At 48.0% G+C, this 23,100-nt stretch overlaps 1 protein-coding gene across 6 annotated transcripts in view; it reads left to right on the top strand.

Moving 5' to 3' along the window:
- Positions 1 to 21,855, top strand: part of LOC119966112 (retinoic acid receptor beta-like) — a 279,552-nt gene extending 257,697 nt beyond the window's left edge. For all 6 annotated transcript variants that reach the window (XM_038797340.1, XM_038797334.1, XM_038797336.1 and 3 more), the window contains 3 exons: positions 6,152 to 6,356; positions 17,736 to 17,894; positions 20,303 to 21,855. In XM_038797340.1, the coding sequence (XP_038653268.1) occupies positions 6,152 to 6,356; positions 17,736 to 17,894; positions 20,303 to 20,532 (594 nt within the window). In that variant the 3' untranslated portion in view covers positions 20,533 to 21,855. The remainder of the gene's footprint in view (positions 1 to 6,151; positions 6,357 to 17,735; positions 17,895 to 20,302) is intronic.
- Positions 21,856 to 23,100: the final 1,245 nt, after the last annotated feature.

Raw genomic sequence — 23,100 nt, 5'->3', positions numbered from 1 at the left:
GGGGGGGGGGGTGGTCCCGGCATTTGGGGGGGGGGTGGTCCCGGCATTTGGGGGGGGGTGGTCCCGGCATTTGGGGGGGGTGGTGGTCCGGCATTTGGGGGGGGTGGTCCCGGCATTTGGGGGGGGGGGTTCCGGCATTTGGGTGGGGGTTCCGGCATTTGGGGGGGGAGGGGGGTGTTCCGGCATTTGGGGGGGGTTTTCCGGCCATTTGGGGGGGGGGGGTGTTCCGGCATTTGGTGGGGGGGGGTATTCCGGCATTTGGGGGGGGGGGTGTTCCGGCATTTGGGGGGGGGGGGCTGTTCCGGCATTTGGGGGGGGGTGTTCCGGCATTTGTGGGGGGGGGGTGTTCCGGCTTTGGGGGTGGGGTGTTCCGGCATTTGGGGGGGGGTGTGTTCCGGCATTTGGGGGGGGGGTGTGTTCCCGGCATTTGGGGGGGGGGTGTTCCGGCATTTGGGGGGGGGGGGTGTGTTCCGGCATTTGGGGGGGGGGGTGTGTTCCGGCATTGGGGAGGGGGTGTGTTCCGGCATTTGGGGGGGGGGTGTGTTCCGGCATTTGGGGGGGGGGGTGTGTTCCGGCATTGGGGGGGGGTGTGTTCCCGGCCATTTGGGGGGGGGGGGGTTTAGGGGCAGCGGCGGGCAGAGAGGGGGGCGACGGATGCCCGGGGCCAACGCACCGTCGCCCCCCCCTCTGTACGCCGCTGCCCTCTACCCCAACCCCCCCCTCACCACCCCTACCTCCCTCCCCACCACCCCTACCTCCCTCCCCACAACCCCTACCTCCCTCCCCACAACACCTACCCCCCTCCAACGCCGGGTCTCCCCCCCCCCCTCAACGCCGGGTCCCCACCCCCCCCCCTCAACGCCGGGTCCCCCCCCCCTCCCCCCAACGCCGGGTCCCCCCCCCTCCCCCCAACAGCCGGGTCCCCCCCCCCCCCCCCAACGCCGGGCCCCCCCCCTCCCCCAACGCCGGGTCCCCCCCCCTCCCCCAACGCCGGGTCCCCCCCTCCCCCAACGCCGGGTCCCCCCCCTCAACGCCGGGTCCCCAACCCCTCAATTCCGGGTCCCCCCCCCTCAATGCCGGTACCCACACCCCGTCCCCCTCCCTCTGAAGGCCGGTACCCACACCCCCCCCTCTCTCCTCCTCCCCCCCTCTCTCCTCCTCCCCCCCCCTCTCTCCTCCTCCCCCCCTCCCTCTGCTCCTCCTCCCCCCCTCCCTCTCTCCTCCTCCCCCCCTCCCTCTCTCCTCCTACCCCCCTCCCTCTCTCCTCCTCCCCCTCCCTCTCTCCTCCTCCCCCCCTCCCTCTCTCCTCCTCCCCCCCTCCCTCTCTCCTCCTCCCCCCCTCTCTCCTCCTCCCCTCCCTCTCTCCTCCTCCCCCCCTCCCTCTCTCCTCCTCCCCCCCCCTCCCTCTCTCCTCCTCCCCCCCCCCCTCTCTCCTCCTCCCCCCCCTCCCTCTCTCCTCCTCCCCCCCCCTTCCTTCCTCTGTTAGTGGGGGGGGGGGGTGCGGCGTTAGTGGGGGTGTGGGGGTGCGGCGTTGGAGGGGGGTAGGGGTGGTGAAGGGGGTAGGGGTGGTGAAGGGAGGGGGTTGGGGTAGGGGCAGCTGCGTGCAGAGGGGGGGGCGACGGTGCGTTGGCCCCGGGCATCCGTCGCCCCCCCCCTCTCTGCCCGCCGCTGCCCCCAAACCCCCCCCGATGGCCGCAACCCACCCCCCCGATGGCCGCAACCCCCCGATGGCCGCAACCCACCCCCCCGATGGCCGCAACCCCCCGATGGCCGCAACCCACCCCCCGATGGCCGCAACCCCCCGATGGCCGCAACCCACCCCCCCGATGGCCGCAACCCCCCGATGGCCGCAACCCACCCCCCCCGATGGCCGCAACCCCCCGATGGCCGCAACCCACCCCCCCGATGGCCGCAACCCCCCGATGGCCGCAACCCACCCCCCCCGATGGCCGCAACCTCCCGATGGCCGCAACCCACCCCCCGATGGCCGCAACCCCCCGATGGCCGCAACCCACCCCCCCCCCGATGGCCGCAACCCACCCCCCCGATGGCCGCAACCCCCCGATGGCCGCAACCCACCCCCCCCGATGGCCGCAACCCCCCCGATGGCCGCAACCCACCCCCCCGATGGCCGCAACCCCCCGATGGCCGCAACCCACCCCCCCGATGGCCGCAACCCCCCGATGGCCGCAACCCACCCCCCCGATGGCCGCAACCCCCCGATGGCCGCAACCCACCCCCCCGATGGCCGCAACCCCCCGATGGCCGCAACCCACCCTCCCGATGGCCGCAACCCACCCCCCCCGATGCCCCCCCCATGCCGCAACCCACCCCCCCGATGCCGCAACCCACCCCCCCATGTCGCAAACCCCCCCCCATGTCCGCAACCCCCCCCGATGCCGCAACCCACCCCCCCCGATGCCGCAACCCACCCCCCCCCCTTTGCCGCAACCCACCCACCCCCCCCATTGCCGCAACCCCCCCCCCGATGCCGCAACCCCCCCCCCCCGATGCCGCAACCCACCCCCCCCCTTTGCCGCAACCCACCCCCCCCCCCCCCCATGCCGCAACCCCTCCCCCGACACTGAACGGCGTCAACCATCATCAATGGTTGACGCCGTTTTAAATCAACTGTGATTTTCGCCGACGTGACCCGTGGCCACGTCGGCGGGACTTCGGCCCATCCGGGCCGGAGATTTAAGGTCAGTGCAAATAAAATGAAATCCCGCCGGCGCCAGCTGTTTTCACAGGCTGCCGGCGGGATTTGCACAACGCCGGTTTTTTACCGGCGGGAGAATTCGAAAACCTGCGGGAGCGGAAATAACGCCGCTTCCCGCCAATTCTCCGACCCTGCGTGGGGTCGGAGAATCCCGCCCATGATTACATAGAATTTACAGTGCAGAAGGAGGCCATTCGGCCCATCGAGTCTGCACCGGCTCCTGGAAAGAGCACCCTACCCAATGTTAACGCCTCCACCCTATCCCCATAACCCAGTAACCCCACCCAACACCAAGGGCAATTTTGGACACTAAGGGCAATTTAGCATGGCCAATCCACCTCACTTGCACATCTTTGGACTGTGGGAGGAAACCGGAGCACCCGGAGGAAACCCACGCACACACGGGGAGGATGTGCAGACTCCGCACAGACAGTGACCCAAGCCGGAATCGAACCTGGGACCCTGGAGCTGTGAAGCATTTACAGCACCAACTGATCCATGCAGTGTTAATGCCCCCTTTGAGCCTCCTCCCACTCCTGTTCATTTAAGCTCATCAACAGATCCCTCTCTGAACTTCTACCACATGTGTTTATGAAGCTTTCTCAAGAATACATCAATGCTATTCACCTCAGCCCTGTGGTAACAGGCTCACATTCTAACCACCTCTAGCTAAAGACGTTCTTGGGTAAAAGAGTTTTATTTGTGGCTGTTTTAGATTTATGGCCCTTAGTTGTGCCCTTCGTACAAATGGAGATGTCTCTACATCTACATCACCCTGCCCCGCCCACTCACAATCTGTTAAATTCAAACGAATACACACTGACCTGGAGTTTTCACTCGATTGTGCTGGTTTCTTTGGCACAATTCACTCAATAATGACGCAGCCCCACAAAAGATTATGGAACTATCGAATCTCATTCAGTGCAACTCGGGATTCCATGATCTTTTGTTGTAGTTTTATAAATATTGTGCTAGATTTTGGTTTGTCCTGTAAAACTGGCCATAATCCCATGATGAATTAATCATCGTTAGCAGTTTCCAATAATTACACTTGCTTGCAGGCATTTGAGAAGACTACGAAAAATTAAGATGGAATTTCTGGGCACAAGGACACTGAACAGATACATCTTGAAAGGTTTTAATTTTTTTTCAGTTTACCAGGAAATTGACTACCATATCCCAATCTAACTAGAAAAGAGCTCTATACTTTTTAAGTCACTTCTGGCGATTTAAAACCTAGGGGTAGTTTGATATTGATTTTAAATGCTTATTTTTTTTGTGATAAGGCTATTTTCAGCTGTTTTAATCAAACTGCACCATGCTACTATTACTCTTAAATATTTTTAAAGCATTTTTAAAAACGATTACGTTTTAAAATGCAGCCAGATGGCATGAGTTCATAGCATATCTTGCATTTGGAGCCATGCAAAAGAGTCGAGTGGAGGATGGAGGGTGAAAATATTTTCAGAATACTTTGCAGTGGAAATGGTAATTGCGTTCAGAGCAGAAACTCTACTTAACCATGTTTATTCAATGGACCTTATAATTTAAGCCTTTGTGCCCCAGTACAATGCCGGTCATGCTGGTGGGTCTACACTCTAGCCTCTTGTGCTCACACTTGTATTTCAGGTACTTCGCACAACCTACTCACACTTGTATTTCAATCCCCTTGACATATAGGTCAAAATTCCAATTGCCTGTTTGATTACTTATTGTACCTGTGCAATATCTTTTAGTGAGTCGTGTGCATGGACAACAAAATTCCTTACCACTTGGAAAATACTTCAATTTGTCTCTCATGGGTCAAAAGTGGATGTCTATACTTCTCCACATTGGGCTACATCACGCACACATTTAACCCATATCTATTAATACCATTATATAATTTTGCTTCTATCTACAGTTTACTGTACCTCCTAACTTAGTGTTCATTTGCAATCCTGGCTTATGGCACTCTCTGTATTTCATTCAAGTCATTGACATATGAATGGTGAAAAACTGAGACACCAGTCCAATATTTAAGAAGTGCCATTGTCACACACGCCAAACAACAAACTTTTATCCATACTTGCAATCTCTTACCTCTCAACCAATTAACAACTCAAAATGTTCCACCGCCGTAAATTATTTTTGTGGGTTGGTAGTTCTAAATGACAGTAGTTTTGTCCCTGTGTGTTCTAGGTTAACTTTACCATTGCATTTACTGGTTCTGTCTGAGTATCACAGGAGGTATGAGAGGGAGGCGCATTTTTATTTTCAATGTTCATACCACACTTGTCTTTACCTAACTATGAGTAGGCCAAGGTACACTTACTATGATTTCAGAAAGATCAGCCTTAAATGATGACAGAAAGGGTCAGTGACAGAATTGTAAGGCTTTCTGGAACAGGTCCTCCTGAACAGCTTCAAGACGGGGGTCAGCTCTCCCAGTAGCTTTCAAGGCAAGCAATGTATACACAACTGATCCTTTTCAGACAACCAAAGGGGATATCTACCAACTCTCTGAACCAGCAGTGCGCTAATGTGTCAAATAGAAGACAAGTATCTTATGTAACAAGTCAATTTCTTTCAATTGCCCCATAGAAACCATCTGGCAACATGAGAAAGTACTGCACTAGTTGTATGTGACATATTTCCTTGAAGTTATAGTAAATATTAACAGCACACATGGCCCTGATTTGTCACCTTTTATTAAGAGAATGGGTGTCACTCCATTATTGTGAAGCTATGATCATTGTTACAGAAATATTGCAGCAATCGATGTTACCACTATGGTTTGAAGCCCAGGAAAACTGGTGAAATATTGGTCGGAGTCTCTCTCGGAGTCTTCTGATGTTGAGGCAGCCATAAACGAGATCTGAAGAGTGTTACACTGAGATCCACATGCCAGCAGCATCTGGAACATGGGAATTTCTCTTTTGGGGTTGAGGGCAGACGATTGCTTCACTCCCTGGATACCTGTCATCTGAAAATGAGACAGATCTACTGTGCTGGTGTCATCTACTATTCCTCAGTGCTCTAGCCAAAATATACTGGTTACTGGCAAGATACCAGCATTCAATGCCATGCGTACCATTCCTCCAACACGGTCACAGTGTGCATCCATAAATGGACATCTGCCCAAGCAAGTCATATACTTCCACATATCCTTACTTACCCTGCTGAAATATCCCAGCATTCTTTCTGCAATGAATTATATTTAAAGTGCAGTTATAGGTGTTTTGTATCTAGACATAAATCATTTATCACCTGTTCATTTTCCTTTCTAAGTTAGGTAACCATTTTCGGTCTCTCAATTTAAGTGAGATTCATTTTTAAAAGCTTGCATACAAAACTTCTCCTTTTTATCTTTTCAGTAACAGTATATTGTTTTACAGAAGTATTACCAATGGCATTCTGAAAAATAATTGATTTTTCATTTCACACCAACAGATTCTCCGAATCTGCACCCGATACACACCTGAGCAAGACACAATGACCTTCTCCGATGGCCTTACCTTGAACAGGATTCAGATGCACAATGCGGGTTTTGGCCCTCTCACTGACCTCGTCTTTACCTTTGCCAACCAACTCCTGCCACTTGAAATGGATGACACCGAGACTGGCCTTCTTAGTGCCATCTGTCTGATCTGTGGGGGTAGGTCTGTTGAGCTCTTGGGAAAATCTTGCACCTTCTCAAACTGTTTCATACTCGATAAATCATAAATCTGCATTCTAATTGCTGGTGTGGAAAAAGGTTGATGCTTGGTGTGGGGAGGTGGGAGCTGCTGATGGTTGGAGAGGGTGCGGGGGGGGGGGGGTTGGGGGGGGGGGAGAGCTCCTAATGTTGATGCTTATGAGGGAAGGATGCTTGTGGTGAGGGGTGGGTTCCCCGTGTCCATGGGGCAGTTGGGGGCTGAGTTGGGCGGGGGGGCGGGGTTATTTTCTGTGCTGTCCAGGATGCCATCTCTAAAGGGTACCCTGATCTCTGTGGAGCCGGCCTTGCTGGCTCTATCGGGCCCATCACGGCATAGTGACGGAGTAAACCACACTGCCTGAATTTTCTTATGCAGTGTGGCTCAAAATCCCTGCATCACCTGAGGCTTACAGAGGTCCCCAGCATAAGACTGTTCGCATATTCCTGCCTTACCCCCATCTCAACCCCCAGTTCACCTTCATCTGCTGTCTGACATGATGAGCAAACTGCAGATGGTGTAGTCTTGGACCACTTCCTTTCCACCCCACATACGCCACCCAGACCTTCCCCTTTCTGAGTTCCTGCTTCCAAACACCCAGAGGCTCTACTTGCTCAGCCATTGAAGCCCCAGGATATGAAGGGAGAGCTATAGCACAGGATTGATGAGGAGGCCCCATCACTTATCTGACACCCATAGCCACCAGCTCAGAAACTATCACTACACCTGCCTTGGAGGCTAACATTGGGTTGGGATCGGCATACGATGAGTCATCCAGGCACATATAGGCTGCAGCCAGGCCAAGGGAAAAGGATGGTACATTTGCCAGCCGACTGGAGGAAGAGATCACAGGCAGGTTCTGCTACGGAGCACTCTAAAGACGACTTCAATAGGGCAGCACACAGGAGATCACTGATTTCATGCACATCAACAGGTTGGATGTACTGACCGACATTGTCAAGGAGCATTGAGGAGTCCAGCTCCAACTTGGCAGACGACATCATGCAGAAGTTTCCTTCTCTGCAGCCTCTGCCCCAATTTCTCTGTAGTGTACCAGACTCAAGAGATAGCACAATTGCTGCAGCCTTCATATGGACATGGCATCAGCAGATCCTCTGCCATCCCTGTGGGAATGCAGCAACACACCCTGCCAGATCCAGGCGCTCAGCCTCCAGAAACACTCCAGAGTACGTGCGGATACTTTGGAATAGGGAAAGTTGGCAAAAGCTTTATCATCTCCAATTTGGTGCCTCATCCTTTGAAGAAGGCCCGTGCAAAGCTCCAGAGTGACGAAGATGTGGACATGAGCTGTGTGGTTCAAATTTGGAATTCTGATGTCACATCAGCTGGTTGAGTTATGTGGCGTCAAAATTGTGCCAATTCAGAGGCTCCTAGAACACACAAGGGATGTACCAGCATGTGCCCTTTTGCTGCTATAACACCACGTGGGTGGGGTAGGACACAGCCAGCAGTGCCTCACACCCCCAGGAAGCAGTGTAAGCCTTTGTGCTGCACAATCAAGTCTCCATTGTGTTTGTGCTGTGATGCTGCCACCTCCTGGCAGAGTTGCTTATTCCCAGAGTGTGAAAGTGAGGTACCTGGAAAAAGAACTTAAATTTCTTCGGGTCGGCAAGATGTCCCAAAACACGTCACAACTGCTAAAGTACTTTTGGCGTGTAGTGGCTGGTGTAATGTAGGGAAATGCAGCAGCCTGTGTACCTCCCAACTCCCACAAACAGCCAGATGTGACCAGATCATCTGTTTTACTGCTGTTGATTGAGGGATAGATAATTGTCACAACTATTGCCCAAAGGCGTGGAGATATTTGACAGAACAGATAGGAATATCTCTGCCTGCACCATCCTCAATCCAAAACTAAAATCCCTCCAATCCCAATCTTTTATGTTCCAGTTTGCAGCTAATGATCGTGTGTGTCAGCTTACTCACAAGCTGAGGTCCAGGTCATTGTCGACTCCTTCGCTGAAGTATTTGTAAAAATGGATCTTTCACTGAACACCTGGCTAACTAAGGCCCTCCTCCAACTAACTGACCTAGCTCCTCCATCAAGTAGGTTCAATGCCGAGATCCAGGAAATTGTGGACCATTTCCCCCATCTTGAGAGAATCCTCTCAATGAGGGCAGACACAGTCGATAAAATTCATTATTGCCTCTAATGTGCCGGCTCTGCCTCTGGCTGACTGAGGAAGGGTATTTGTGGACCTGGATCTCAAACCCGAGACTAATGTCTTGGTTTACAGGGCCGCAGTGATCCCTGTGCTCCTACCTGCTTCAGAGACTTGAACAACCCTCAGCAAGTACCTCAAAGTACCGGGGACAGTGCCACTGTGGTGCCTTCAAAATACCGTCCAAATCCAGTGGCAAGAAAGATGGTCCAAAGCAGCGCTTTTCCCAAGGCAACAAGGGGCTTTCGAAGCGCTAATCACTCAAACCCAGCTCTGCTGGCCGGGAGATGTCATTCATGTGCCCAGCATGAGACTCCCAAAGCAACAGCTCTAAATAGAACTCGGACCTGAGAGGAGACTTACAGGAGGATAGTGGAAATGCTTTAGGGGTATTCTCAAGGCATCGCTGAAGAAATCAATCATCCTCGCCAATTCACGGGAGGCCCTCGCTTGTGACTTGGGAAGGCCCCAAACACATCGAGAGACTTCATCGGGAACATACTCAAACCTTTAAACAACTCGTCAATTCAACCCTCTGAGCACCATAATCCCACATGTGGCGGAGTCCTCAGATCGTACATTGGACATATCAGCTATCTCAGAACCCATCGAACTGCAGTGTCATCCTGTACCCTGCGGGATTACCCACGAAGAATTATTGGCCAAGACATGAGGGAGAACTCTCCTGCTCTTTTTGAAATAGTGCCGTGGAATCTTTAATGTGCACCTGGGAAGGCAGATGGGATCTCAGTTTAATGTTTCATCCGTAAGACAAACAGCTCAACACTGCAGCAGTGCTTCAGTGCAATATCATCCTGGTTATGTGTTCAAATCCTAGGGTCGCGTTTGAAATCATGTTCTCCTGATTCAGGGAAGGGTGTGCTACCTTTGAACCAAGGTTAAGAGCGAGTGATTAGTTTGGATGCAGTCGGATAGTGATTATATTGCAATATCAGTAATCCAGAGGGCTTGACTAATGAGCTGACAACATGAGTTCAAATCCCACAAAGGCAGCTGGTGAACTTAAATTCAGTAAATCGAATAAATAAATCTGAAATAAAAGCTAATAACAGTCAGTAATGATGACCATAAAACCATGGGATTGTTATAAAACTCATCTGGTTACCTCAGGCTGAATTTAACGTTTATTGTTGGGCATGTTTCCCGTGGAGGGGGCCACACAAAATGGAGTACGGGCCTATCCCACCCCCAAGTTCACCCTCAGAGGGGGTTTGGGAGGGCTGACATTTGAATGAATAACTAAGGGTCAGTTAGACTTCTTATTAATCCAATTGACCCTGATAATACACTGCCCACGCCATAAAACATATGGCATGGGCAGCCGACTGGGAGCAGGAAACCATTTTTAAAAAATTAAATTTGTATAAACGGCAGAAGGAAGGGATGGGGTTTGTGGAAGGGGGGAACAGGGTTTGCTCTTCGGGGATCACCCTTGGCTAATTGTGGGATGGCCCACTCAGGTCGAACACCCCTCTTCCTTCCTACCCGCTCACACTCTTCATGTCGACTCCACACCTATGTGGTTTCTGGGGACGTGAAGGGTGTTCCATCCAGGCCCCCACCCTCCCTCACTCTATTATTCTACCCCTCATTTTTTTCTTTTTTATTTCTTGTTCATGAGATGTGGGTGTCACTAGCTGCTCCAGTGTTTATTGTCCATGTCCAAGGGCAATTAAGGATCAACCACATTGCTGTGGATCTGCAGTCGCATATAGAACATAGAACAGTACAGCACAGAACAGGCCCTTCGGCCCTCGATGTTGTGCCGAGCATTGATCACCCCCTACTCAAGCCTAACATATCCACCCCATACCAGTACCCCCCCCCCCCCCCCCCCCCCCAATTAACCTTACTTTAACACTAAGGGCAATTTAGCATGGCCAATCCACCTAACCCGCACATCTTTCGACTGTGTGGCCACTTTGTTATAGAACATAGAACAGTACAGCACAGAACAGGCCCTTCGGCCCTCGATGTTGTGCCGAGCAATGATCACCCTACTCAAACCCACGTATCCACCCTATACCCAACAACCCCCCCCCTTAACCTTACTTTTTTAGGACACTACGGGCAATTTAGCATAGCCAATCCACCTAACCCGCACATCTTTGGACTCTGGGAGGAAACCGGAGCACCCGGAGGAAACCCACGCACACACGGGGAGGACGTGCAGACTCCGCACAGACAGTGACCCAGCCGGGAACCGAACCTGGGACCCTGGAGCTGTGAAGCATTTATGCTAACCACCATGCTACCGTGCTGCCCACAGTTATAGGCCAGACCAGATAGTATGGCTGATTTCCTTCCCAAAGGGGCACTAGTGAACCAAATGGGTGTTCATGACTTTCGACAGTGGTTTCATCCTCATGATCAGACTTTTAATTCCAGAGTTTTATTGAATTCAAATTTCACCATCTGCCGTGGTGGGATTTGAACCCAGATCCCCAGGTCTCTGGATTGCTAGTCCAGCGACAATACCACGATACCACTGCCTCCCATTATAGGAAGGAGATGTAAGGCATGATTCAGCGACCCAGTTGCGCCCGGCCCAGATCCGGGCACAATGGGTGAATTGCACACGAGCCCCAAATTGGCTGATCGCGAGTTTCCCGACTCACTCCGCCCACCGGGATCTGAATCTCACCCTCGCTAGCCGGTTAAATGAGGCTAATAGATTCACCTGGAGCCTGGGACTCACTGGCCATGCCTGGGAGACCACATCAGGGCACCCTTTAGTACTCGTTCACACAATCGTTAACAAGGTGTAATGGCACCTGGGGGAGTCTCTCAGGCTATTGGAGATCCCTGTGGGATGTCAGGGACAGGGCCTGGTACTTCCCTGGCACCTGGGCGCTGCCAGTATGGCATCCTGGAAGTGCCATTCTGCCCGGGTGGCACTGCCAGGCTGTCAGGTCTTTTACTCGCCAGTGGGAAAGCCCTCTAGGTGGGCATCAATGGGGGAAAAACCCCCAAGGCCAAAAAGAACAGCAAAGTGCCATTGGATAGCGGGATGTTCCTCGGTGCCACCGCCACCGAGAAATAACTCGCCGAACGAATCTGATGGTGGACTTTAACTTCAGTCTGCTGAATCGCGCCCGTACAATCCTTACCGGCTTAGCCGACATATGATTCACAAAACTGGCCTGGCAAGTCATTCAGTTGTATCAATCCATTGCAACAACATATCCAAAGAATTAAACTAGATGGATCACCTGTCATTGACCTCAGCATGGAAGTCAGAAATGAAAAAAGCACTCCCTGCCCAGTAAACCCCAAATCCTTCTCACTGACATCTGGGTGCTTGTATCAATGTTGGGCGAACTGTCCCACACTCCAGTTAAGCAACAGTCTGACACATTCATACTCACCAAATCATATCTTAGACAATGTCACAGACACCACCATCACCATCGCTGGGTATGTCCTATCCCGTCGGCAGGATAGACCCACCAGAGGTGGCGGTACATGGATTATATTCAGGAGGGAGTTGCCCTGGGAGTTCTCAAAATTGTCTCCTGATCCCACGAAATCTCATGGCATCAGGCCATACCTGGGCAAGGAAACTTCCTGCTGATGACCACCGACCACCCCCCAAATCTTGTCTTCAGCTGATGAATCATTACTCCTCAGTGTTCAACACCACTTAGTAGAAGCACTGAGGGTCACAAAGGCACAGAATATATTCTGGGTGAGGGACTTCAATGTCCATCAGAGAGAGTGGTCACCCTATTGGCTGAGCTGGCCAAGTCCTGAAGGACAAAACTGCCAGACTGGGCCCCTGGCTGTTAGCCAGAGAACCAACAAGAGGGCAAATATTTTTCCCCCTTCACAAAAATCTGCACATGACAGTATAGGTGGAGGTTATCACCGGACAGTCACTGTCCTTGTGGAGATGAAGTCCCATCCTTACACTGAAGGAATTGTTTGGCGTTACCACCATGCCAAATGGGATAAATTCAGAACAGATCTGGCAGCTCAAAAGAGATATCGATAAGGCTCTGTGGGCCATCAGCAGCAGCAGGATTGTATATAACAATCTGTAACCACATGGTCCAGCACATCCCTCACTCCACATTACCATCAAACCAAGGTGATCAATTGTGGTTCATTGAGACGTGTAGAAGAATAATACAGGATCTTAGAATCCTGACAGTGTAGAAGGAGGTCATTCGTCCATCAAGTCTGCACCGACCCTCTGAAAGAGCACCCTACCGAGACCCTCCCTGTCCCATCCCTGTAATCCCATAACCCCAACTAATTTACACATCTTGGACATTAAGGCGCAATATATCATGGCCTATCCACCTAATCTGCGCATCTTTGGACTGTGACACACACAGACACGGGGAGAACATGCAAACTCTACACAGGCACCCAAGGTTGGAACTGAACCCAAGTCCCTGGCGCTGTGAGGCAGCAGTGCGAACCACTGTGCCACCAAGCAACACGAGAAGCACCTAAAAGTGAGATAGCAATCTGGTCAGACGATAATACAGGACTCCAAGCATGCTAAATGGCAATAACATCACGCTATGAACAGGGCTAAGCAATCCTGTCGTCAGTGGATCTGATCAAGATTCCTCTGACCTATCATATAGAACATAGAACATACAGTGCAGAAAGAGGCCATTTAGCCCATCAAGTCTGCACCAACCCACTTAAGCCCATACTTCCACCCTATCCCATTAACCCCTCCTAACCTTTTTGGACACTAAGGGCAATTTTGCATGACCAATCCACCTAACCTCCACATCTTTGGACTGTGGGAGGAAACCAGAGCACCCGGAGGAAACCCACGCAGACACGGGAAGAACGTGCAAACTCTGCACAGACAGTGATCCAGCGGGGGATCGAACCTGGGACCCTGGAGCAATGAAGCCACAGTGCTAATCACTGTGCTACTGTGCTGCCCAAATAGGTTATGAATGGTGGTGAACAATTAACAGGAGCAGGAGGCTCCATAAACATCCCCATTCTCACTGTTGGAGGAGCCCAACAGATCAGTGCAAAAGACAGAGTTGAAGGATTTGCAACATTCTTTAGCCAGAAGTGCTGAGTGGATGATCCACCTTGGCCTCCTCTGAAAGATCCAGCATCATAGATGCCAATGTTCAGACAATACAATTCACTCCAGATGATATCAAGCAATGGGTGAAGGCACTGGATATGTCACAGGCTATGGGCCCTGGCAATATCGTGAATGTAGTGCTGAAGATTTGTGTTTCAGAATGAGACACACCCTCAGCCAAGCTGTTCCCCTACAGTTGCAACAATGAGGAATATCCTGCCAAAGTGGAAAGTTTTCTAGCTCTGCTCTGTCCACAAAAAGCAGAATAATGCAAAAAAACAAAAGACTTGAGGGGCGGGGGGTCCTGGCGTAGCGGAGTGGCGCCAACCACTCCGTCGTCGGGCCTCCCCAAAGGTGCGGAATTCTCTGCACCTTTAGGGGCCAAGCCCTCACATTGAGGGGCTAGGCCCGCGGCGGAGCGGTTGGCACCACGCCGACTGGCGCCAAAACCGGCAACAACGGCCTTTGACGCCCACCGCCCGGCTCCGGGGCTGGCCGAAAGGCCTTCGCCGGTTCGCGCATGTTCCGGTGCGTCAGCTGCCGCTGACGTCACCACCGCTGATGTCACCACTGGCGCATGCGCGCTGGGGGATTCTCTTCCACCTCCGCCATGGTGGGGGCCGTGGCGGTGGCGCGGAAGAAAAAGAGTGCCCCCACGGCACTGGCCCGCCCGCCGAACGGTGGGCCCCGATCGTGGGCCTGGCCACCGTGGAGTCACCCCCTGGGGTCCGATCGATAACTGACTGTGAAAGCTTCAATAGGTATGTGAAGAGAAAAAGACTGGTGGAGACAAATGTAGGTCCCTTACAGTTAGAATCAGGGGAATTTATAATGAGGAACAAAGAAATGGCTGGCCAACTAAATACATACTTTGGTTCTGTCTTCACAAAAGAGGACTTAAATAACGTACCAGGAATGTTGGGGTTTAGTGAGAGGGAGGAACTGAACAAAATCATTATTAGTAGGGAAATGTTGGGGGTTGAAGACCGATAAATCCCCAGGGCCTGACAATCTACATTGCAGCGTACTTAAGGAAGTGACCCTTACAATAGTGGATGAATTGGTGGTCATCTTTCAAATTCTATAGACTCTGGAACATTTCCTAGGATTGGAGGGTAATTAAAGTAACCCCACTATTTTAAAAGGGACGTAGAGAGAAATTAGGGGATCATAGACCATTTAGCCTGACGTCGGTAGTGGGGAAAATGCTGGAGTTCATTATAAAAGATTTATTAGCAGAGCAATTGGGAAACAGTGGCAGGCAGTGACTAGTGGGATACCACTGGGATCAGTGCTGGAACCCCAGCTGTACACAATGCATATTCATGATTTAGATGAGGAAGCTAACGTAATATGTCCAAATTTGCAGATGACCCAAAGCTGGGGTGGAGCGTGAGCTGTGAGAAGGATGCAGAGATGCTTCAGTGTGATTTGGACAAGTTGAGTGAGTGGGCAAATGCATGGCTGATGCAGTATAATTTGGAGAAATGCGAGGTTATCCATTTTGATAACAAAAACAGGAAGGAAGTTTATTATCTGAATAGCTAGATTGAGAGAGGGGAATGTGCAATGAGACCTGTGTGTCTTTGTACACTGATCACCGAAAGTAAGCATTCAGTGGCAGCAGGCGGTAAAGAAGGCAACTGACCTGTTGGCCTTCATAGTGAGAGGATTCGTGTACAGAACCAGGGATGTATTGCTGCAATTACTGCCTTGGTAAGGCACACCTGGAATATTGTGTGCAGTTTTGGTCGTATCTGAGGAAGAATGTTCTTTTTTATGTCGGGAGTGCAGCACACGTGTACCAGATTAATTCCTGGGATGGCGGGACTGACGTATGAGGCGAGAATGAGTCAGTTAGGAAGTTGACAAGAATGAGGGAGGATCTCATAGAAACCGATAAAATTCTAACAGGACTAGACAGGGTAGATGCATGATAGAAATCAGATTTTCTGGTTAGTTATAGATAAGATAGATAAAAGGTTTAACAAAGAAATCCTGGTTGGAAAAATCCTTAAATCCTTAAGAGTAATTAACTAAATCAATATATTAACCATCAGAGTGCGGAAAAGCTGACTATTTGGGAACTGATCAGATAAGACACTCCATTCTCACATTTTGCAAGTCGCTTGAGACAGCTAGAGAACTCAAGGCCAGTGACAAAAGACTCACATGCCTTCCCAGACTTGGACAAGATCCGTTTCCATGGTAACAGTCAGTCAGGGTCATAATGACTTTTGGAAAACAATGTTAATCTAATTAATGTTAGAGGTATAATTGGCAAGCCAGGTTATGGAAAAATACAAAATCACACAAAAACATTTATCTGTTAAATTGGCAGACTACAGTTTGGTCGAATTGAGTGAATTATAAATTAGTTGAAGCCAATCACAGCTATAAAGAAGGCGAAACTTTAAGATAAGGATCTTTTTAAAAATCACTTGTCAATGCATAAAGTATTTTCCCGATGGCGGGCGTTCCAGAATCAGGGTTCACAGTCTGAGGATACAGGGTAGACCATTTAGGACGAAGATGCAAACTTTCTTCACCCAGAGAGTGGTGAGCTTGTGGAATTCACTACCACGGAAAGCAGTTGAGGCCAAAACACTGTTGTATGTTTTCAAGAAGGAGTTAGAAATAACTCTTGGAGCTAAAGGGACCAAAGGATATGGGAGGAAAGCAGAAACATGTTACTGAGTTGGATGATCATCCACGATTATAATGAATAACGGAGCAGGCACAAAAGACTAAATGGCCTACTCCTGCTTCTATTTTCTATGGTTCTGTGATTACACAATATTCAGCACCATTTGTGACTACTCAGATACTGAAGCCGCCATATCCAAATGCAGCAAGAACCAGACAATATCCAGGCTTGGGCTTAGAATTGGCAAGTAGCTGTCGGACCACGCAAGTGCCATGAAAGCTAATTTAGAATCTGTAAGAGTAAAAACAATGTATAGAGCAATAAAAAGAAAATTAGCCATTCTGAAAAGAAGAGTGAGCGATAGGCCTGTATTTTTACATACCTGACCCACTGAGAGCAGGTGTGGGGTATCTTGAAAACTTGGTTTCCTTCGTACATTTATGGTTTTAATACAAACGTCCCAGATTTTCATGCACCCATTCATGTGAGAGCCAAGGTAGGGATGGGCGATTTAAATATGGCGGATGGGACCCAATTCCTGTTGTGTGGGATTTAAATGTATCTGGAATAAGGGTGAGGGTATCAAGGCCATACTCAGCAATCCCACCCTTGCCTTCTCCATTGCAGAGGTGGGCATTTTCAGACCCCCAGCTATTTCCATAGAGTTGAGCCATTTTGGTTCACAGCACCTCAGCTGAGTCATGAAGAATAGGGGACTCCAGTCCCAAGTGACAAACCAAAATTAAAGCAGTCACCTGCTGCTGGTATTTTTTTATTGACACATTTTAAAATACAAAATCAGTGTTCTTTCAGTTTCAATATGTAGATGCTACATTATAAGTTGGATGAGTTTTTATTGCAATGATTTATTATAGGGCTCCTTCCCGTAAAGATAAGTTGACCATTACATTTACCATCATTGTGTAAGTGGTGACATGCATGACAGTACTTTTCCTAATGGAGAAACTGTCATAATGCACCAACACTGTAGAAAACTGTGCTGGGAAACTCTCCTGTCATGTTTCTGACTGATATTTAAATGTCCAGTGATCTTTAGCTTTGAAAACTTGGCCCTGCTGTTGAACATTTAAAATAAATCTAAGCACTTGCTACATTTTATTGATTGATAGATGATCTGCTTTTAAATGGAAATTATACAGTAGCTGCAGCTTTAAAAAGTCCATTTGATGTTTTATTTTTAATGGACTCCATTGTTGATGTTTCTCAGCTACATATTGGCATTTATATTGAAATCTGCTGGTGTGTCATCAGTTGGTCCAACACCTTGCCACGTCCACAGCGAGATGTGTTATAATAGGGAGACCGCCTTGAAGAGTATTAATGCAAAATCAATTACAAGGTGATTTGGTCTTCAAGTCTACAGAATGTCTAATATGGTCTGTTACAATTAATTTCTTCATAGACCGCCAAGATCTGGAAGATGCAGAAAAGGTGGACAAATTGCAGGAACCACTTTTGGAAGCTTTAAAGATTTATATACGGAAAAGAAGACCCAATAAACCCCATATGTTCCCAAAGATATTAATGAAAATCACAGATTTGCGCAGCATCAGTGCAAAAGGTACCACAATAAGATCGTTTATTTCTGATATCTCTTTCCATACTTGTTCATTTCTTCAAAGTAATGGTGTTACTTCTATCAGACTATTTGCTTCATTGAGAGTAGTTATTTGAGGCAACAGTTATTTGATTTGCAATGTGCATTCGGTTTCACCTTATCTCAGGAAGATATACTGCCCTTGAAGAGAATTGAGCGATGATTCACCAGGGTGATGTTTCTGATCAGAGGGCAGAGGACTGTCTTACAGTGAGACAGTGGAGGTGGCTAAAAAGGTGATCTGACTAATAATGTGTTTACAGTTTTTAAGTGAATTGACAGGAAAGAATCCAGTGTAAAGGGACAAAATCATTACGTTTCAAAGTAAACCAGTTAAAAGGGAATTCAGGGAAAAAAATTGAATTATGTCATTGTGGAATAAGCAACCTCCAGCAAGTCACAGAAGATGAACTTAATTGAAATGCACGAAAGGAAGGTGAACATTTGGGAAAGTGTGGAAATTAAGGATTTAGAGAAAAGTTAGATTTAAAAAATGGATTAACAAAGATGGCTGTGCAGAATCCATGGGATAAACTATTCAAGTTCCTGTGCTTCTGTTGGCATGAAATGGCAACAATGCTCCAATAGTGAAAGCCTTTGGATGGCAGTTAAGACATTACATGGTAGAAAATAGTGAGTAACAAATTATGAGCATTTAAAGTGCTCAAATTCCTCTCCACTGTTTTAACAGATCTTCCTCCAACCTGTAGTCTCCCCATTCAAATCAGTACTGTCTCTGGCTCTTTGACTACTGTTGTCAGCAGTAAGTCCAACTACGGAATGCAACACCTGAGAAGCTAATAGTTTCTCTCGCGCAATTCCTTTTTTTTATGACTGTTGCTTTTGGGGTTAAAATTTACTAATATTGATGCTGTTTTGGTTCTGTCTTACTGAGACTTACTCTGGTTGTTTGAAAGTCAGGTTCCTGCTTTCATGAGCTCTTCCCATTATCTCTGACTCAGTTTATTGTGTGTCCAAAGGTCATACATCTTTTGAAATGCTATCTACCTTACAAATAGCACACGTTAGTCGCTGCATTTTGAATGTGATAAAGTTAGATGCAGATTCACTAAGATAATAAACTGCATGTTAGGAGGAGATGTTGTCAGAAAGAGTCCTATAAAGGTGCAGAAACCATGTTTCGAGTTTGCTTTATATGGCTATTGACAATTGCTCGGCCCTTCCAGATCACACACAAACTACAATAATCAATGCACTGACCAAAAGACAATAAGATGTAGGAGCAAAAGTAAACCATTTGGCTCATCGAGCGAGTTCTGCCATTCAATGAGATCATGACTAATCTGATGTGATAATCCTCAACTCCACTTTTCCGCCTTATTCCCATAACCCATGATGCTCTTCCTGATTAAAAATCTCTCTATCTCAGTCTTGAGCATACTTAACAACCCAGCTTCATCTTTGTCTTAAATAGGTCACCCCTGCCTCTGAGATTATGCCCTCTGGTCCTAGACACTCTCACAAGGAAAGACAACAGCTCAGCATGTACCATGTCACGCCCCCTGAGAATCCAAAGGTCTCAAAAAGCTTGCATCTTCTAAACTCAAATGAGCACAGGTCCAACCTACCCAAGCTCTCTTCGTAAGAAAATCCCTCCATACTCAGGATCAACCTCGTGAGCCTTCTCTGGGCAGCCTCCAATCCCAGTATATCTTTCCTTGGATTCCAAGGGTGGTCTAACTAGACTCATGTAAAGTTTTAGACTTAAGACTTCCCTGTTTTTATACACCATTTCCTTTAAAACAAAGACCAACATTCTATTTGTCTTTTCTATTACCTGCTGAACTTGCATGCTAGTTTGTTTGTGATATATGCATGAGGACCCCCAAATCACTTTCTGCTGGTTGTAATTGTTTCCCACTGGCAGTCTTTCTCCATTTAAATAATATTCAGCTCCTTTATTCTTCCTACCAAAGTGCATAACTTCACATTTTCCAACATTATAATCCATCTGCCTATTTTGTGCCTAAAAGAGAAAGATTGAAGGTGCTTCCTTTTGGGAATTTTCTCAAGGGTGACATGACTTCACCTTCATCTGATGTGATTGGCCCTGTGATTTCTATGATGGTGTTTAAGGATAGTACTGCTTTTGTAGTACGGCAAACATTTTTTTAGTGATAAATATTTAATAAAACTGGTCAGGCTTCAGTTAGAGCACTGTGTGCATTTCCATGTAGTATTATTAAAAACAATGATCAACCGGAGACAATGAAACTATTTTCACTGGAGCAAAAGAGATTTATGAAAAGGTGGTGTGAAATTGTTTGAGTAAAGTTGTGTATATAGAATATTAAGACAAAGTAACAAATAAAATTGGCCCTAACTAAGAGGAAATCTCTGTCTGCATACAGGTGCAGAGCGTGTCATCACACTTAAGTTGGAGATTCCTGGATCAATGCCACCCCTTATTCAAGAAATGCTGGAAAACTCAGAAGGGCATGATCCCCTTGCACCCTCAGCAAACACAAGCACAGGGAGTACTGGGAGCAGCAGTCAAGCACTAGAAGCAACTTCCAGCCCCAGTCTGTCTCCCAGTTCTGCAGCCAATGGACCAAACAGCCAGGTACCAAACACACAGTAAATGGCGCTGCAGTGACCACAACCATTCCCAAATGTGATAGTTTCTTCTCTCTTTTTTTGTTCTGAAACATCAAGGCCTGAAGGACCAGGTTGATAAGTGTAATATTCGACATTTAAACCACTGTAACTCTTGACCTAATGGACTTTTGAGTATGAAAATACTGAATAATGAACTGTGTTGGCCAGATCCTGTCCTCCTGGATTGAATGCAGTCAGTTCAAAGACTGATGCCTGGTCAAGCCCATTTGTGTGTCCACTATTGCATGCTGGGAAGAAGCTGTGGAAAATGATGTAGAACTCTGATTATTACTTTATTTTGCAGAGTTACTCCTCAATGTATTCTAAATTTCTATGCTGGAGTTTCTGGTGCTTTCTCATTGCCTTGCATATCATGTCTAAATACATACACCAAGTTATGGAACAAAGCCTAAGTACGTAAATAAGGTGAGTAATGGTCACAGGATTCTCTGGTTTAGACAATATGGGACGTTCATTATTATTCTCAATGTTACTGTTGTATTTTCTTGCATTTTCTAGTCAAACAAAGCCTGAAGGTTGGGATTTTATCCTCAGCTCACCAGCATTCAATTTTGTTAAATAAACAAGGACATATTTCCACCTCTTTTTGCAATGAGAAACAAAGTTTGATATTTAATTTTTTTTTAATACTAGCACTTTGTGCTGGTTGTAATTGTTTCCCACTGGCAGTTAGCCCACATCACCATGTTGTTTGTATGAATGTTTACAATTCACAAGCACTTAAGAAACAGATTTTTTTAAAAAATTAAAACAACTCCCTGCATACATGTTAGTCAGAACATAATATTTTTTGCGGTAGGGTACCTCCATTGCCTACTGGTTTTGTACTAGCATACAAAGCTAGTAAAAATGTTTGTTTAATTATTTCGCTGTGCAGATTCATTTCATGTTCGGCAACATATCAAGAGTTAACATTACATGCTGCATGGGTTTGCAGTAACGATAGCCTCAAAGGCACAACACTTCTCAGTGTTATTTTGTTATTTTATTTGCTTGTACATGAGCCAGTAAGTAAATGTCATCTGGTGGCTAACACACATTATATCTCTCTGCAGAAGCGTGTTCTATCGTAGATTTGTTCTTGAGTACAGTAATTTGAGTTTATTGAATCATTCATGTAGTGTCCGAAACACTAGTGGGATGTTGTTTTCTAGCTTTAGGACTGCCCTGTACTTCTACTGGCTCAGTTTGTACATTGAGATTGTTTAACAATGCTTTCTATGTTCATATACTGTTACCTTTTCCATCAAGTTTCCTGGCAAAAGAATAAAGTATATTTATTTTACGGTGTGCTCTGGACTTCATTTTTCCTGCAATATTCAACACATTTAGCCATAAAAGTTACACAGATTGGAGTAGTTGATGGCCAGAGTTAAAGAAAACGCACAGTCAACATTGTTTCCATTAATTACATTTTAAAGTAATGCGTTTAGATGTCATAACCAACATTGAACATGGATATGGACTTCAGATACATAGTTTTGGGTTTTTTTTACATAATGGAGCAATGTTTCCTCTTTAGAACAAATTTCATTTTCCAGAAGTTATCTTTGTCTCTCTTTTCTCCTTTCCCCTCCTGAAGAAAGAAAAGAAAAGCTGACATTTATACAGAACCTCACAAACCAGAAATCTCCCAAAGCACTTCACAACCAGTGAGCTAATTTGGATATGTAGGATAGTATTAACTTATGTGGATAGCTCCTTGGATCTAACAAGAATTCTATAACTGAAGCATTCTGCTGTCCCGACATGGGGCAAACGCACATTGGATGGCTGCAAATGGAGACCAGGTACCGTAAATTCACATTTCTGCCAGCCGCCAGTTTAACCGGTGTGGTAAATATAGAGGGTAATGATCCAAGGCACACCTAAACTGACAGGTTCTCCATATTAATGCCGATCTCCATTTTGAATTTAACTAAGCTTGAGATTTTCAGCGAGGCGGGTGGGTTTATGAACCATGTCAGGTCACGTTGCGGGCTGGGCAGTGCTGCCGGGGGTGTTGGGGCTGGCCGCAAAAGTGGCAAGATAGCCCTCCGTGGTGGGCGGGTGGCCGCGCGGCACAGGCCTGGGGTAGTCTCTGGTTGGGGGTCCACGATGGGGTCGCGTGGTCGGCTGGGAACGAGTTTAAGCTTTGAAAAGCGACCAGCGTTACCGTGTCTTCCAAGTTCTGGGCCCCTTTTTCAAGGAGACGCTGGCACACGTAATTGAACTGGACCCCTGCAACATACACATCTCGGACAGCGAGTTCCATGTGCTGGGAGGCTGTCACAGCCTGGAAGTTACATTCTCGTGCTAGAGCTTTCAGGTCGCGCTGGTAGTCTTCTAGCGACTCTGCAGAGCGCTGGCGGTGGGTTGTAAAAATATGCCGCGCGTAAACATCATTTACGGGCCGCACATACAGGCGGTCGAGTATCGCGAGGGCCTCGGTGTACGAGTCGGTACTATCAAGTTGAGTTGAAATACGATGGCTCACCCGTGCATGTAGAAGACTGAGTTTCTGTTCTTCAGTAACAGCGGAGGTAGTCGA

Source organism: Scyliorhinus canicula, chromosome 5 (genome assembly GCF_902713615.1).
Source record: "Scyliorhinus canicula chromosome 5, sScyCan1.1, whole genome shotgun sequence".
In the NCBI taxonomy this organism is placed as follows: Eukaryota; Metazoa; Chordata; class Chondrichthyes; order Carcharhiniformes; family Scyliorhinidae; genus Scyliorhinus; species Scyliorhinus canicula.
Note: the sequence above shows the minus strand (reverse complement) of the source record. Positions and strands in the feature narration are given on the sequence as shown.